Source organism: Protomyctophum parallelum, assembly GCF_964188405.1.
Source record: "Protomyctophum parallelum genome assembly, chromosome: 22".
In the NCBI taxonomy this organism is placed as follows: Eukaryota; Metazoa; Chordata; class Actinopteri; order Myctophiformes; family Myctophidae; genus Protomyctophum; species Protomyctophum parallelum.
The window spans coordinates 23,667,658-23,685,185 of record NC_139714.1 but is presented as its reverse complement, the minus strand read 5'-3'; the positions used below and the strand labels follow the sequence as shown (position 1 = coordinate 23,685,185).

The 17,528-nt window shown below is 40.6% G+C and overlaps 3 protein-coding genes across 5 annotated transcripts; 2 read left to right on the top strand and 1 right to left on the bottom strand.

Annotated features, from left to right (window-relative positions):
* The first annotated feature begins 114 nt into the window (after positions 1-114).
* On the top strand, positions 115-9,041 carry hcls1 (hematopoietic cell-specific Lyn substrate 1). Its single transcript, XM_083758101.1, has 15 exons — positions 115-215; positions 1,076-1,159; positions 2,072-2,145; positions 4,161-4,290; positions 4,685-4,795; positions 4,985-5,039; positions 5,140-5,250; positions 5,353-5,463; positions 5,541-5,596; positions 5,782-5,851; positions 6,228-6,376; positions 7,046-7,174; positions 7,315-7,522; positions 8,126-8,197; positions 8,341-9,041. The coding sequence occupies exons 2-15, from the start codon at positions 1,076-1,078 to the stop codon at positions 8,472-8,474; spliced, it is 1,494 nt and encodes a 497-aa protein (XP_083614227.1). The 5' UTR covers positions 115-215; the 3' UTR covers positions 8,475-9,041.
* A 65-nt stretch (positions 9,042-9,106) lies between these two features.
* Positions 9,107-11,257, bottom strand: llph (LLP homolog, long-term synaptic facilitation factor). Of its 2 annotated transcripts, none has more exons than XM_083758102.1 (3): positions 11,168-11,257; positions 10,261-10,498; positions 9,107-9,637 (listed from the first exon to the last, which is right to left on the bottom strand). In XM_083758102.1, exons 2-3 carry the CDS (start codon positions 10,484-10,486, stop codon positions 9,468-9,470), a joined length of 396 nt encoding a protein of 131 aa, XP_083614228.1. In that variant the 5' UTR covers positions 10,487-10,498; positions 11,168-11,257; the 3' UTR covers positions 9,107-9,467. The 2 variants fall into 2 exon arrangements, with proteins under 2 accessions (XP_083614228.1, XP_083614229.1); XM_083758103.1 differs by having other exon boundaries at positions 10,270-10,498.
* Positions 11,258-11,535: 278 nt separating this feature from the next.
* Positions 11,536-16,596, top strand: pex26 (peroxisomal biogenesis factor 26). Of its 2 annotated transcripts, none has more exons than XM_083758266.1 (5): positions 11,536-11,946; positions 12,682-12,822; positions 15,656-15,975; positions 16,120-16,260; positions 16,378-16,596. In XM_083758266.1, exons 1-5 carry the CDS (start codon positions 11,714-11,716, stop codon positions 16,488-16,490), a joined length of 948 nt encoding a protein of 315 aa, XP_083614392.1. In that variant the 5' UTR covers positions 11,536-11,713; the 3' UTR covers positions 16,491-16,596. The 2 variants fall into 2 exon arrangements, with proteins under 2 accessions (XP_083614392.1, XP_083614391.1); XM_083758265.1 differs by having other exon boundaries at positions 15,656-15,990.
* Positions 16,597-17,528: the final 932 nt, after the last annotated feature.

Here is a 17,528-nt window from a genome sequence, read left to right as displayed (position 1 = left end):
GATTTATCGGACGGTATTAGCTGATCAATAGCAGGATAACCGATTGAATCAAAGTAGCCTACGCGCCGGTGTAAATTAATTTACATCCTCGTAAGCCTACTGTACTACTATCGCATTTAGCGCGTTCCACAACAGGTCGACTCACTGCCGTCTGTCGCATTTGCATCTCGGAGTCATTCAGATTAAAATATTTTGGAAACACAAACCATTTCAAGGTAAGTTTTATTCCTCTTTAAACAATGTGTTTGCTAGTTTAGTTTTCTTATTTTTTCCATCTTGTGTTTTGTTTAGGTTTTCATTTAAGGAAGTTGAGTAAGTTACAGTAGGACTTGTGTAGATATTGTAACTTCTGAGTCTTATGTTCAGTGTTTCAAGACCAGAATATATAATTTAGCTGGATAGCTAAAGGCATCGTTGTAGCGTTTTGAGTCACAAGGTAGACATGGCTTTTAATCACAATAGCAATATATTGTGTTGGGTTTGTCCGTTTCAAGAAAACCAAAATGGAATTCATATTATTTCCAAATAGGATTATAGCTTACATTATGCAATGTTTTCTATATCCTATCATGATTTAATTTTGTTTTACTTCTGTATTAAATCCATTTTGAAAGGGTGTTTTTATGGTGAGGAAATGCAGTGCTGCAAATAACTTCTGATGACTTCCCTATTTTTTTTTACTGTCACTATGGGGGCTGGGGCTTGTGGTTCTATATATATTTTTTCCATGATTTAAAAAAGAAACTAGCAAGCAAACATAATGCTGTCTACATGCAAGCCAATTAACACTGGACAAATGTGCACTGATCATACTTTACTCTGCATAATCATCATGCTTTTATCGGGCTACCATTCTTCTCTATTCTGTTAAAAATAATATTTTCACACTTACTAACTGAACAAATCTCTCTTTGTATTGCAGTCATTTCATTCATAGTTGTAATCAGTGTTCATTTTAACTTGAGAGCATTTCGAGCAGTTTGTCTGAAGCCCAAATCACACCAGTTGCAACTCCTTGCAACGAAACAGTTTTAATAAATATCAGCATTACTTTATATCCATATTATTCCACCAGATGTGGAAGTCAGTGGTGGGCCACGATGTGAGCATGAAGGAGGCTGTGGAGGCCGACGACTGGGAGACAGACCCAGACTTTGAGGTATGAACAGTGGTGGAAAAAGTACTCTCATTAAAAGCATCAGTACTGCAATGTAGAAATTACTCTGTTACGAGTAAACGTCTGGAATTCAAAACTGACTTGAGTGAAAGTACAAAAGTAGGCTATTGGCATCAAAATGTACTTAAAGTGACAAAAAGTAAAAGTACTCATTGTGCACAATGTCCTGTCTCAAGTTGATGTATAAAGAAATAGTTTGAAAATAGCAGATCTACAAGCTCACAATGCGTGGCATGTGAGCTTGTAGGTCTGCTATTTTCAAATGGCCGATATGAAGTGGTTAATGTATGTTTTGTAATGATAATCAAAATCTACAAAGTAACTAGTAACTAAAGCTTTCAAATAAATGTAGTGGAGTACAATGTTTGGATCCGAGATGTATAGTGGAGTGGAAGTAAAAGTGTTGGAAATTGGAAATACTCAAGTAAAGTAAAAGGACCTCAAAATGTTACTTTGGTACCGTACTTGGAGTAAATGCACTTGTTACTTTCCAACACTGGTTATGTATTCAGGAGTGTCGAAACCAGCTTAGGCCTTTCGCCACCGAAACGATCGACTGTGGAGACCATTCATCACTCACCACTTCCAGTTCCTCCTAACGAGATCAGATAAAACGCTTATTTATCTTGTACATCCTGTCATGGCGTACGTTCACATCGCCTGTATTTGAACTCAGAGTGTGTCCAAATGTAACCAAATGGACCCACAGGGGTTTGTACACACACTCAAAATTACAAATGATTGAGTGAACACTGAGGATTTTACTGTGTAGCATACTTGGCAGTTGGCACTGAACACAGTCTTGCTTGCTTTTGTTTTATTGAAAAGCTCACTTGCTGTTGTTGTTTTTTAGTTTTAGTTTTTTCAGAGCAGACTTTGTGTTCTGTGTTTCAGAATGACGTTTCAGAACAGGAACAGAGATGGGGTGCCAAGACCATTGAGGGGTCGGGGCGCCAAGAGGCCATCAGGTGACTATTACTTCAGTAAATTTCAGTTATATTGCTTCTGTACATGAATGACTACCAAGCTAATTGAAGAAAATTCAACGGCGTCGAGCTGCAAATAGACGCCAGGTCATACAGTGACAACAAGACAGTTCTATGTAGGAAGAGGAAAAGGAAGTGAAACTAAGTGTGCAGGTTATCAAGTGCTGTGTGTTTCCTAATATGGGCAATATGGGAAGATGACGTATATATTTATTTAGTGCTGCACGATTCTCTGCAAGAATCTCGATTTTTTTCCCTCCACAAGAATTCTCTTTAAACAGAATGCTTTAAACATCAAAGTACTTGACTTAAACCTCTCTTAAAGTCTCTCTCGTAGCAAAAACATAAGAGTACCTCAAATGAACTGGACTGCCAACTAGTGCTGCACGATTCTTGCTCAAATTGAGAAGTGAGATCGCATAGGTGTCTGAATCTAGATGAGATCTCGATCTTTTTTCGAATAATTGTGCAGCACTATATTAAACCAATGCCACTGCCATGTCGTCACTGACATGGTGTGGCCATGCACTAAAACACTGTTTCCCAAACAGTGGGTCGGGACCCTTTTGTGGGTCACAGACCACTTTTGGGGTCAAGTAAATGGGTCACGAGTAGTAAAAGTAGTAAAAAGACCATTTTCTTTTCCTACTTTTAAGATTACAAAAAATATTTCAGACATTGTAAAACAAACAAATCAAAGAAATTCCATAAACACAAGACTGCCACGTTGGGTCATATGTTTTGGTCATGCAACTCATTAGTCAGGTTTTGGGAGAGAATTTTCGAGGCGGTGTCTTATATACTGTATGTGGTGGAACGGTACATCCCTGCCCGGTGAGGGCTGTTTTTGGGGTGTCTCCAATCGAGGAACGGCTCACAAGTCTTCAGGCAAACGCTGTGGCATTCACAACGCTTTTGGCTCGTAGGTTGATACTTCGCCAATGGAAGTCAGAGAAGCATCCCTCGTTCAAACAGTGGGTCAAAGAGGTTCTCTCCATGATTCCTCTAGAGATACTAAGGTACAATCGTAGTGGTTCTAAAGATAGATACGTTAGGACTTGGACCCCTTTCATAGAGTTTGTAGAAAGTATACCTTTCACTTAAATATACATATTCCCTTGTACAATCTGTTACAGTCCAAATCTGATACTGGGTGACCTCTGGTTGGAGGCCTTCAGTAAATATAGACAGTTGGATATAGAGCACCTTACTACTATTCAACTGAAAGTGAATGGTGGATATAATGTAACCTAGATACCATGTACCCTGATGGACATTTTTGTTTTATCTTTTCTTTTTTTTACTATGTTGATTAGTACTCTCAATACTAATACTAATTACTTTTACTGTCTTGTACTGTTTGTCTTTGTTTGTTCTATTTGTCTTGTTCTGACCTTGATGGGGGGGGGGATATTCACATGCTGGATACAGCAAAATATACATGTAATTGTATGTTCATTCATTGCTACAAAAATAAAGTGTTTAAAAAAGAGAAGAAATTCCATAAATGAAAAATAATAAGAAGTGAAAATAGCCGGATATACAAGATCACAACGCAGCGGCGCGTAACTGTATATATGATGATTTCGGGTGTGACAGTACAGTACAGTACAGGGACCCTATAGGTGGTCTGGATGTTCCGGGGACCCCCACACACTAACTCTGTCATTTTTGGACCGTTTCGAATTTTGCATGGTCGAAACATGTTGGCAGTTGCCTTTTTAATTCAATAAAGGCTTTCCTAGTTTTTAACTTTGAGTGCCCGGATCCTCTCTTTTTATCTATGTCTTGATCCCGTTTTTGATCCGTGTGAGCACCTTTTTATCATTATCATGTTTTGCAATCTCCGCTGAGCACCTGGTTAGTTCCTCTTTTCCTCCATTTAGCTATAGTTATGGAGTGTGTGTGTGTGTGTGTGTGTGTGTGTGTGTGTGTGTGTGTGTGTGTGTGTGTATCCACCTGATGTGTGATGATTTGAATTCTGTGTAACCTTCCAGCGTTGCAGAGCTCAGACAGAACGTGTCTCGGGAACATGCGACGATGAAGCAGAAGGAACTCTCGGAGGCTCCCAAAGCCTCCTACGGCTACGGAGGGAAGTTCGGAGTGGAGAAAGACCGCATGGACAAGGTTGACGAACCACAAGCAATAATATTATTTCCAAAAATATGATATTGTGTTTCTGTCAGAGCCCGTATTCCAATGGATTATTCTAATGTCTCAAATGAGGCCTTTGCTTTTTTAGGGGCGCTCCAACGCCTGGCTTTTGAAAATATGTCAAGCCAAGCCAAGCCAAGTATATGGACTTTGTTTGTTTAGAGCACTTTAAATAAACATTATAGGCAAAACTCATTAGGCATTAGGCAACATGTATATTGCTTACCGTTGAAGATTATTTAATAGGGCTTCAGTCAATAAAATGAAAGTCAGTGTTCCTTGTCGGTTTTCCAACACCAGTGACAGTAATCCAAACTGTAGGTCTTGTAGTGTGTTTAAACGTTTGTGTTTGTGTACAACAACTCAGGTGGCCAAGGGGCATGACTATGTGGCACACGTGGAGCAACATTCTTCTCAGAAAGACGGAGCGCAAGGTTTTGGTGGCAAATTTGGTGTTCAGAAAGACCGTGTCGATAAGGTGAGAAAAACGGAAATCTAATATTACACATTTACACTACAAATGCTCAATATTCAAGTCTGCAAACCTTTCAGAACAAACGAAGAGATTTATTTTTTACAATTATAAAACATTTATTAGATAAAATAATATAATGTTTCAGTCCTCCTTAAGTCACACAAACCTTATGCACATGTTTTGTTTGTATAGTCGGCTGTGGGTTATCAATACAAGGGGGAAGTGGCACAACATTCCTCTCAGAAAGGTAAAAAAAAAAAGCTGTCTGTGCTCTTACAAGAAGCTACATTACAAAATGTCATGATTTTCTGCAGCACAGTATCTAAACGGTATCTTAACTGTTTTAGATTATGCCAAAGGGTTTGGTGGAAAGTATGGGGTGGAGAAAGAAAAGGTGGATAAGACGGCATTGGGTTATGACTATAAAGGAGAAACGGAGAAACACCAGTCTCAGAAAGGTGAGTTCAGATCAGGTTATCAACTTCATTTGTGACAATGGGTGAAATGTTGTCAATATTGTAGTCGATCTATGCTAAATGTTTTGATCGTCGCTCCGACAGACTACTCAAAGGGATTTGGTGGCAAGTTTGGAGTTGAGAAGGATAAAGTAGATAAAGCTGCCTTGGGCTATGATTATAAAGGAGAGACGGAGAAGCATCAGTCACAAAAAGGTGAGGAAATTAAATCAAATGAAATAGACATTGAGGTGTATGGCCCTGGTTTTAAAGGTGATGATCTCTCTGTACAGATTACTCAAAAGGTTTTGGAGGACGCTATGGGGTGCAGGAGGATCGCATGGATAAGGTCAGTATTGAAAGGCTGCTGATGATGATGAATACTGGTAATTGTTTGTATGCATTTGTATTAGCCACTTAAACCCTCTATTTTTCTCTCTCAAAATGACAATGACAGAATATTCCCCCCTGTATAGGGATGCTAGGGTTCAAGTGGTTAATTAATACCTTTTCCATCTCACTGATTTCCTCTAGAGTGCTGTTGGCTTCACAGACATGGAAACTCCTGCATCTGCTTATGAAAAAACACAGCCACTGGAGGCCTGTAAGTTTTTCGTTTTATCGTGACAAGTGGGGCACTATTCTAGCAATAATAACATAACAATTCAATTCAACAATGAGGGGGCTGTGTTATTACCCTACCAGCAGTTAGTGACAGTGTGATTATGAGCAAAATAACTCGAAAATGAATGAAACTTTCATTTCATTTGTGTTTCAAGGTCATGAAGTTAAGGTCACCATCATGGTAAAGGTTTACAATTAGCGTACATACGCAATTGGTTGACACACCAAAGATATGTTGATTTGGGCGGGTTTTGCATCTCCAGGTGTATTTGTTTAATATTGTGTAAGAATTGCCTATAGACCAGTTGTCTGTATTCAACGGCACTTTTCTTCCTGTATTTTCTGTACACCTGCAGCCGGTGCGGGTGCAGGGAACCTAAGGGCTCGTTTTGAGAACATGGCGAAGGCATCGGATGAAGAGAACAAAAAGAAAGCAGAAGAGGAGAGGTCCAGGAGACAGGCCAGAGAGAAGAAAGAACGGGAGGAGGCCAGACACAGACAAGGGGTAACACACATAACAACACATGCAACCTGCCGACAACTTGCGTACAGGCAGATAATGTGCCTTTCTTCTACAATTTACATTTTAGGCGTTTAGCAGACACGTGGTAATTACCGTATTACATATAATACATAGAAATAGTCATTAAGGATCATACGTAAGCTATGAACCTAACATCAGTAGAATATCAACTATATGAGTATATACACTGTACTTTTTGGCCAGAAAGGGATTTTCTTTCACCAGAGGAAAAATATTCTCTATGAGGCAATTCTCTGGGCAATATCGGTAGAAGGCGCAGTGGAGTAACTAAAAGTATTTATTTCCCCGGTGGAAACAAAATCCCCTTTTGGCCAAAAAGTACAGTTTATACGTGTGGTGGGGGGCTCAGAGTGTGTCCACTAAGGAAAGTAGGCTTTCTAATGACACAACCCGCCTTTGTTTTGGAGAGTAGCAAAAACGTTCTTTTTATTTACGCTAAAGAGGAGAGGCTGGTCTGCATTCATGTGAGCGGCGGAAGTTACATAGCTCTAAATGCAACGCATTAGAGCTATGGACCAGAGCTACATACACTATAGCTTTCTGTGTGTGCTGGCCATCATGGCCATGTTTGACTATTTTCCATGCTAATCCATCATCGGTTATATTCGACACTTTTTTTTCTTCTTCCAGGACGACAATAGGGAGGAAACGGTGTGTCCTCCACCCGCTGTTCCAAACATGGATGCAGAGGACAGTAGGAAAACAGCAGTCTACCGACCACTCCCTCCTCAGCCACCGGCAGAGGAACCTGATCAGGATGTACAGTATATGCCTCTGATTAATCTAAAAGTCAATCAAATCCAGATTATCTGAAATCATCCAGTTCAAGTACGGTGTGATTTTAAACCGAAAGATTGAGTGCTTTATGAAACCAATGAGCTTGTGTTTGATTTCTCCAGGACGAACCCGTGTACGAAGAGCCTCCACCCTTACACCCACGCTCGGATGACTTCCAGGAGCTGGATCAGCCACAGGAGTTCACACCGCAGACGGAGGAACCCGACGAAGAGTACGAGAACATCGCAGAAGATGTCGGCGAGTATGAGGACGTCGTGGAAGAGGGAGAGGAACTTTATGAAGACATCGGAGCGATACCTCCTCCACCAGGTCTGGGTTTTATTTGGTAGCACTGGTTTCCACCAACATCACTTTTTAATTGCGTAATATTTTATTGAATATTTATTTTTCAAATAGAAAGTCAACGAAACAATGCAATCATATGAATGAATAACAGGACGCTCGCCTCAAACCAGTTGCCTCGGGCGTACAGCCAGTGTCGACTGCTCCGGCTGGTATTTAACTATGCCTACACCTAAATGGTTAACCTCAGTAAAACTGTGCCAATACCTAAACCCTATTCCTAAACTTAACCACAGTAAAACTATGCCTAACCGTATTCTCAGTAAAACAAATACAGGAACCGTCCCACCGAGCGGTCAGCGGAAAATAAATTAGGGCGAGCGTGTTTTTTTTTTTTTTTTTGCGGGGACAGACAGTAGGCTGACAGGAAACGGGAGAAAGATGGGGTAAGACATGCAGTAAAGGCCGTGTCGGGCTCGGGAGTCGAACCCGCGGCACACTGCGACTGGATTACCAGTCGGGTGCCCAGACGGTTACGCCACCGCCTGGGCGGGCGAGCGTGTTTTAAGGCGAGCATTCCTGTTACCATATGAATATTTAGATTTACAAAATGTCCTTTCTTTTTTAAAGCCGATACAGACAATGATTATGAGGACCTATCAGGTGGCCAGACTGCAGAGGCACTTTATGACTACCAGGGAGGTATGGATACAACGCTGTATATACTGTAGTGTACATTCATTAATTCGGCTAATTACACAATTAGCCACTCTCTTACTTTTTCCCCGTCATGTTGCCTTCCTCACCTAAGGAAACATTCTTTATTCCTTCCTCCCTTCATCCAGGGGCTGATGATGAGATCTCCTTCAACTTAGGTGACGTCATTACCAACATAGAGATGGTGGATGAGGGCTGGTGGAGGGGACATTGCCATGGAGACTTTGGTCTGTTCCCTGCTGCCTTTGTGAAGATGCAGTGAGTGCCACGATCAGGCTTTTCCAGGATTGGAATATACATGTTTGAGACGTGGACCCATTTGTAATATCCCTTTTTTTGCGCTTCCTACATCTAGTTTATTATTTCAAGAGATTTATATTGTTTAATTCAAACACTTACAGAATTTCATGAATGAAAAATCTAAGAAGTTACATCAATAAAATGTTTACAAGTAGTGAAAATAGCATATCTGCAGTATATTCTCAGTTTGGGTCCCAGCGGGACATAAAATGTATCTTTTGGGTCAACTATAGGCTTTTATACGGCCTAGTTGCATATTCATACAATTTAAAACATTTTTCTGGAGGATCAATAAGATGGTATGAATAGGAGAATAGATGACAAATCAGAATAATGTCTTTGAATCAGTCATTTACATGGTCATACCATTGGAAAAGCATACATAGTGGTTTCCAAACTCCATTATGTAGGCAATCAGATGTGATAAATTGTGAAATCACTATTGTCAGTGTCATATGGATTACATGCTATAATTGCATCCAACTGAAGTCCATCCATCACTTACAACATATGGTCCATTAATGACCAAGTAACTGGAAAAAAATAGAGCGAGTCATAGGGAAATAATAGAGCAATCCCTGGGAATAAGATGCATCCATTTTACTCATACATTTTTATTGAGTCAAATATTACATGGTAACTGCCACAATGTCGCAACCCACTCAGAGGCCACATGTATACTGTATTTACAAGAGTCTGATGTTCTTTTAATTAAAAAAAGAAACTTATCAAAAAGGCATCCCTGACTGTTCCATTTGAACACAACAGCTACTCTTTAATCTAGTGAACTGCTTTTCAGCCATACATTTGGTGGTACAACCGTGAATAAACCTTTCTCCAACCAAGAACAATGACGGTTATTGTGTATAGTCTACACACTCAAAAGTAATATGATATAATTTGCCTGCTGTCACAAGATATTAAGTAGTAAAAGGTCCTTTGGGGGTATTTTGTTTTACCAAGCAATGTGCTTATTCTTCTTGCTCTTGGGATATTTTCCTTTCTTTGCCAACCGTTTAGCTTTCATTTTCTTGATCTGCCGTTGGTTCATCCATGCAGGGTACTGTCCATTTTCATTCATTAGAGTTGTCTTGCTGCGTGTGCTGTCCAAATCCATTTTCCCCTCTGCAATAGAGAAATGCAACAATTAGACCTTAGTATGATTATTATTTTGTTAACGTGTACGTTTGTGTGTCACAACCTCGCGGCCGTTGTTTGCGTTCATTTCCGTTGCGTGGTTCAATGACTGTTTTGTTGTGCAGCTGTTGTCGCTTCGAGGCTGCGGTGGTAAAGCTTTCTCGCTATGGTGCGGAAATCAGCCCTTTTGCGCTGCGTGTGGCATAGCTTAGGAGGCAGGCAATCATACTACACACCCATTGGCTTAGGCAGCCAATCAGGCTAGGCCGTCAGTATGACTAGGTGATGACGATGTCTACATTTCATGAGCTATCAATCAGGTTTCAACTAGCCTGGGGTCCACCTATGCTCCCGGCGGATCCTGCCGGGAGAATCTAGACGCAGCTGCGCGACATGAGACTAATTAATTAGGGTGAGAGAGAGGAGTGTGTGTGCGTCAATTTAACAAAGGTGCAGATTAACATAAATCAGCAGGGTGAGCAACGTTTGCGCTACTCTATGCCGAATTTAAGTGGACTCGGCCCCAGACTTTTTTTTCTCTCCCTGGAAATAAAAACATCTGGATTTCCGAGGCTAGGTTTCAACTGACAACAAAAAATGCTGTCACTCACCTCCATCACCCTCCACTCCTGCCACGGGAGCTTCCATCTGCATCTTCTCCTTGAGTTTACTTGCTGGCACCACTGTGGCCACCTCCTGGATGTCACTCATGATGGCCTCTCCCTTCACGTCATTGCCTAAAGCTTGCTTCAAACGGGCCAGTTCCTTCGGAGCGTTCTTCTTCCTCTTCTCCGCTCGCATCTTCCTCTGCCTCTTGCTCCTTAAGCTTTTTGCCATTTCAGTGATGTGCTAGAAGAACATAATACAAGATGGTCTATTTGTCATCATGGGAGTGAATGAGCAATGGCTGTACAGCAGTGTTTTTTTCTTTCTTCAACCAGTGGTCCCTCCCTGGTCAGGGGACCACCAGTGGTGACGGTGAGTGAGGGGGTTTCAGGTGGTCCCCAGCTAAATGGAGTTCGTAACCAAATGGACCCTTATAGATCTTTAACTCAACCCCAGGGGTAGCCCTACAAGCAGAACCCAATGCTACTGAAGTTTTTGACATTTTTGAGACCCAGGTAGCATGGGGTCCTATTCCACCTCCAACGCTGAATAAATAATGGTCAAAAATTGTTAACTACTGCTCCTGTGATATCACAGCCATACTCTAGGCCGGGCTAGTGTAACAACAATAACACATGGTGATTTGAAGGGGATGGGGACATCATCTTTACGTATACAGATGTTTGTATTAGCACAAAAAAATACAAACTTGTATTTCTAGTTGCGGTTACTTAATACCCTAAATGAATCACATGGATGCTAGTATAAAATAAGCTAACGTTAGCGAGCATAGCTTGTTATGACCAACTATTCATCGGACAGCCCGATTGAAGGCCTAATAACTTTTTCGAATTGACACCATCATGCCGACTGTTAAAAAAATGACCGTATTAACTTCGGATTCTAACTTACAAGTAATAGTGACTGTTTCCTTGCTGAAATGCTCCGTCGCCGTGACTGTTCCGCAACGCACTGCACACACGTGTTTAGGAAATGCAAGCAGCAATGTTGCCAGATTTTGCGATAGAAATAAGAGACCAGGTCTGTGAAAATATCTTTTTAAAAACAAGCGGAGCCTTCTGCACAGAAAGACAAGCCCAAAGTCGCTTATAATAAGCGGACATGGCAACACTGACGTGTTTACAACGTGGAAGCAGTTATGACGGAAACGAAGAAACCGTAATCTGATTGGCTAGCTGGGTTGGGTAGCCTAAAACGCAACAATCTCATTGGATTTCACGTCCAAACCCGGAAGAAGGTTCACTTTCATCATCACATCATCAGGAGTAAACAAAGTACGAACAAAACGCTGATGAGATCAGAGGATCTTCTGCTGCAGCGAACCATTAAAAACATAATGACCAAATCAGAAATGATCAAGAACCATAACGGTGTAACGTTTGTTGTTTTTATTTTTAGCTTTAAACGTATCTGTTATCAAGCAAAGGTGGAATAGAGATGATGAACAACAACAACAACTCCTCAACACCACCAGCAACTTGTGGGGCAGTCCGTCATAATCTCAGCAGCCCACCACTTGTTTCACATTTAGCACAAACAATCAATGCGTTGGACACAGCTGCAGAACAACTGTGTGTCCACAGAGACTTCCAAGCAGCTTTCGACACATGCCAAGGAGGGTTGGACAGTCTGACTCTTGTCAGCATCGAGCAAGAGGACAGTCACAGCAGGTGAGTTACATTCATCCGTAACTGTGATGAACACACACACACACACACACACACACACACACACACACACACACACACACACACACACACACACACACACACACACACACACACTTGTCTGGTTTGAGTGGGGATCAATATCAGAATATCTTCATTCATTATCTCCTTTATGATGAAATCCTGTACTGTTCTTTGACTATATAGAAGTGTCTATTTGTACGTTTCTAAATGTTTTGATGAATTGAACATGGTGGACCCTCTTGTAAACAAGTGTAATGCTTAATTGGGTCGTCCACTCACAGTTAACAGTCTTTGAATTGAGTTTGTGCTTGAAATGTACTGTAATTCTGCAAACTGTTAATAAATATTTCAATCAATCAATCAAAAACCAATTCTGCACTGCACTTTTGACTGACATTATTATTATTATTATTGCCCTGTGTTTATTGTTTGAGTGTTTTTATGTTTTATCACGTTTTTATGATCATGTTTTTATTGGAGCTTCTTCTGGGCAGTTTCCAATCTTCTGTGAGAGTGCACAAATGGAACCAAATGGACTTGTAAAGTCTCAGAGTTACAAATGGATACATTGGGTCCCTGCACACAGAGCGCGTTTTCCGAAAAACGTGTCCAGTGTGCAACCACCTTAACGATGAGGATTTTATTGTATTTTATTATAAGAGCTTTTTTCAGCATTACTATGAAGTCTAGCTTTAATGTTTTGCTTTTCCCCAGGAATGGAGAGTTAAAAGCAGGCCTCTGCATTATTGGGATACAAGCGCTGGCTGAGCTTAATCGGTGGCAGTACGCACTCACTTGGATCTTCAAGCACTATGACTGCCCCGAGAAGATACCTGCCAAAATAATGCAGCTGTGGTGAGACACATGCTTATGTTTTACCAAATGCCTCAATATCAATATTGTGATGATAATATCAAAGGAGGGACCACTTTTCAACCTACCTTCGTACAATTGGTCCTCACTAATGTTCATGATAAAATGCCACAATTTCTTTCTACCTAGTCTGGTTCATGGGAGGGCTGTGGCAGTTCAGAAACCCGTCCATCATCGATGGGGAATCCAAACTAATAGAAACTGCATGATTTGTATTTTATCATGAACATTAGTTAGGACCAATTATATGAAGATAAGTTGAAAAGTGGTGAAGTGGTAGTGGTCCTTTAATATCAATTTGACTTTTCTTTTTTTTTTTTCTCCCGTGTAGAATAATATAAAATGACCCGCACACCACTTACGCAATAAATAAATCTTTCTTTATAAAGGTTAGGCATTATAGGCAACGTATGAACGTATCGGTCATGGACCTTCATGCATCTTGTAGACAGTGTGTGGGCCATTCTATTTTATTCAACACGTCGTCTGCTGCTTCACCAACACACCTGTCCCCAAACTGACTGTGTGCAAAAGACTTTACAAAAAATAGTGAAGGAAAGTTAAGGGCAGAACTACAAGCTCACGATGCTGCGTTACCGGAACCAGTAGATGGCCTACCTTTTCTGTCTGTGTAAACACAGATATTGAAGACCAAAGTGAGGACACAAATTGTGATTGGCCGGTGTGATTGGGTGGAGATGTGCCATTGGTTGAGAATGAGATGATGCAGGGGTTGACACTAAGGTCTCAGAGGCACTTGCTCATCAGGAAAGTACAGGTCATGTCCTACTTGCCTGAAAAGTAAAACATCAATTATGAATGATAGGTAAAAAAAATATTCACTTCACTTATGCTCTTCTCCCCCAATGGGGCATAAGGCATCGATAATGTTCCTCCATCTATCACGGTCTTTGGCAACCAGTTGCGCCGTGCCCCATGAGAGACCCATCTCCAGCAGCTCAGCCTCTACCGTTCTGCGCCAGGTGATCTTAGGTCGGCCTCGTTGTCTTTTCCCTGAGGGCCACTTTGGGGATCCGCTCTGGCATCCGTAACAAAAATAAATTGTTACGGAAACTACGCAAAATGTAATTACTGTTCAATTTAACACTTATTTTTTTCACTTTCTGTGAATGTGTGGTAAAAATACCTACATTTGTATGCCAAATACCTGCTATGAATATGGCTGTGGGGACACGCATGTAATTTTGAGTGTAGCAACAGTGAAAACAGCACAATATAGGTAAACAGTGCTCTAAATTTACATTCCACAGACCAGAAGACACTAGCGCTCTGGCCACAATCAGGTGTTCTGGGCAACCAGAAAGCAAACTCCACCTGCCCGAAACCTTTATTTACATGCTCTTAGTGTCAACACCTGTGATGTATGATGACGTTTGATGATAAGAGCGACCCTCACTTCACACGGGTGTGAAATTTCTATTTTTAAATTGAAAGTATAAACTAGGGTTTAAGTGATTTAAAACCAGGTAAAGACAACACTTATGCCATATTACAATATCACGATATCCAAAATCCCAGACCATGTATCACAAACCCTCCCGCATGCTCAGATCAGCCAATGCAGGGAAGCTGGAAGAACCTTCTCTAAAAACAGCGAGACAATTCTCCACACCTCCCAAACTCTTCTCCCTTCTGGCTCCTAAACTATGTTTCCAAGTTCCCATTGCAATCAGAACTGCAGACTCACTCCCAATCTTATGCCGTTGTCTGAAAACCCACCTCTTCAGACTCCATTTTAGCCCGTAGCACTTGCCCTAGCCTCGACGACCTTACAGGCGTATGCAAAGCGTATATTCTTTCTACGTCCGAGCATAGACATGGTAACGCCCCGCCTGCCTCTGATTGGCCTACCGACACAGCAGGTGTCGCCGAGGTGGAAGATTCATGCTGGATAGTCTGCTGCGCGAGGTTACTCCGTGGTGGGAAATAAATAATACAAGTCAAGTACGATATATAATAGCTACAAGAGAATGACAGCTTGGCATTTTTGCAACTTTTATTTTTGTAGAAGAGGTAAACTAATATTGTTTATGCCGTTGGCCTGTTTATTTGTATACATGTGTGAACTTTAAACATTATTGTACTGTAAAAAAAAAAAAAAAAAAACCCCTTAGTTTAGTGTTAGTTTAGATTAATACACGATAATCAACACTAACACATCAATTATGCAATCAAAGCAGACGGCACAAACAATATTAGTTTGCCTCTTCCTACAAAAATTAAAGTTACAAATTACTGTCGCGTGTTGCCATTCTCTTGTACTTGTATTATTTCCCACCACGGAGTACCCTTGCATCTCGGAGGACAGGCAAGACGGGCAGTGTCGGTAGGCCAATCAGAGGCAGACGGGGCGTTACCGGACGTAGAAAGAATATACGCGTATGCAAAGGCTCAATTTATGTAATTTAGATAGCATTTTATGTAGACATCACTGTAGACAGCACTCTATAGTGTGTACACAATATTTTCATTATATAGATATTCCACTGTTAGGTTCTTCTAAAACTGATGTTTGGTTCGTAATTTACGTATGATCCTTGATCACTGTTGTTTATGTATTTGATGTATTACCATGTGTTGTTCTTGCTTACTGTGAAGTGTGAATCGCTCTGGATTAAGAGCGTCTGCTAAATGCCTAAATTGTAATATGGATGGATATAGTATGGATACTGTGTTTGTCCAGCCCTACCTTGCACACTAATGGCACGCTAACATCAAACATACTGTTGTGCTTTTCATTTAGAATAACAGAGATTCCTTAATTCCTGTCCCAATTTCTGTATTTTCTTTATAGCATACTTCTCTATAACAAAGTGGGTGATCAAGCTGCAATGCTGGAGTCATCAAGGCTTTGGATTCACTGCCCTTCCAACAGAACATTAGCAGAGTTTGGATCAGTTGCAGAGCTGTACCTGGCGCATGTACTTGTGCCTCTTAGACGCATGGAAGAGGCACGAGAGTTCATCTTAGGCGAGGTGGGAAATGTTGCATTCACAGAGGTGCAGAGGCAAACGGCGCTGGATTTCTTGGAGGAAAAAGAGCATCAAATTCTAGAACCACCTCCAAGTCCCAGCCATGACCCAGAGACCACCGAACTCACAACCACACCACAAGGTCACGAATCTCAATGTAACTCTAACTTATAACTATGGCTTACACATAGTTATGTAACCACACATGAATAAATCCTTTAAAATAATCTAAATAAAGATTGTTGTATTGGTTTTTATTTAATTGGTGTTTATTTCTTTCTTTCAGGTGCTGTGATCAACACACTCAAAGCCATGCTAAGGTTCTTGCGCGCAAAACTGTCAACGGTCGGTGTCAAGTCATTCCCTCTCAGAAAAGTATTTTTGGCTATTGTCCTTCTCTACATTGTTTTTGTTCGAATGGATCCAGGTTAGTCAAATTATGAATTGTGTCTGATGCATACTTAGCCTGAATTACAGTTCTGTTGAAGAGCTCAATATTTGGTTGTAAACAATAGAGTAATTGTATTTTCTTTTTTGTCCACAGCTCTTCCTTCCTCTTTCCTCTGGATTTCCAAACTTCTGCAACTACTTAAACAGATGTGGAATGGCGTGTTTGCCCCATACTATCAGGCTGTTACTCAGAAAAAGAAATTGTAAAATACACTTCTAAATATTTTAATAACCAATTTTATTTGTATATTCAATTTATGAAGTATATTAAAACTATTCCTCAATGAACTGTGGCGTGTGAGTCTGTGAGAATATGCATACAAATATCTTTAATATTTGTTATTATAACAATCTAGTAAGTATTGCTGATCGCTCTGAAAGCCCAGAAGCCACTGTGTCATCAGTTCGTATATCTGGAGCTGCTCGATGGTGAATGGGAGAAAGATGGATTAATGGTTATGGACCACAAAATGTTATGCGTTTATACGCTTTGTTCTGTCTCAGAAGTTGGTTCCAGTCTCCGGAATATGAGAAATTCCTTGCTGCCAGTTCTATCACAGTAATCTTCCATCTTTACCAATTAGTACTTGAGCATGTTCCCTTCTCTTTTTTGTCATAGCGTATACAAATGTGCCAGGAAAGGCATGTTCTGATTCTGAATCTAGAACATGTGAAACTTCACCTATCCTATTTGAGATAATACATGTGTAGTTTAGTATGCCAGGTTAGAGTGATTGTCTGCCTTTCTATTCAATGGCAACAAAAGTGAGTTGGGAAGTGATCCATTTCTCATAATCCCTCCCCAAGAAAAATGTGTTAACAATGCAATGTAAACCAGATGGAAACTGCCTTTCCCTATTTGAGTGAAATCTGTCTCTTGCTCAGTTGAATTCTCCTTTTCATAACTTGGTTAAAACTATGAAACAGATGTGATGTTATTTCCTATGCTGTCTACTATTCACTCCAAAATAATTGACATTCAAGGTTTGAATAATATTAAGGTTTGAACTAATATTGCCTACTTTTGCTTTAAATCCAGGAACTTGCTTAAATGGAGAGAGGCCAGCCGATATGTATTGTATAGGTATTTATTTTACACTAAAACTATTGAGATTGACTGATTTAAAGTGTGCACTTTGATCGACTTTGGCCTGAGTCAAACTATAAGGGGAGTAGGACTATAGGGACTCAGAGCTGGGTGTGGCTGCACACCTGTTAGCTGTTATGCATCAAGGAAATCAAGGC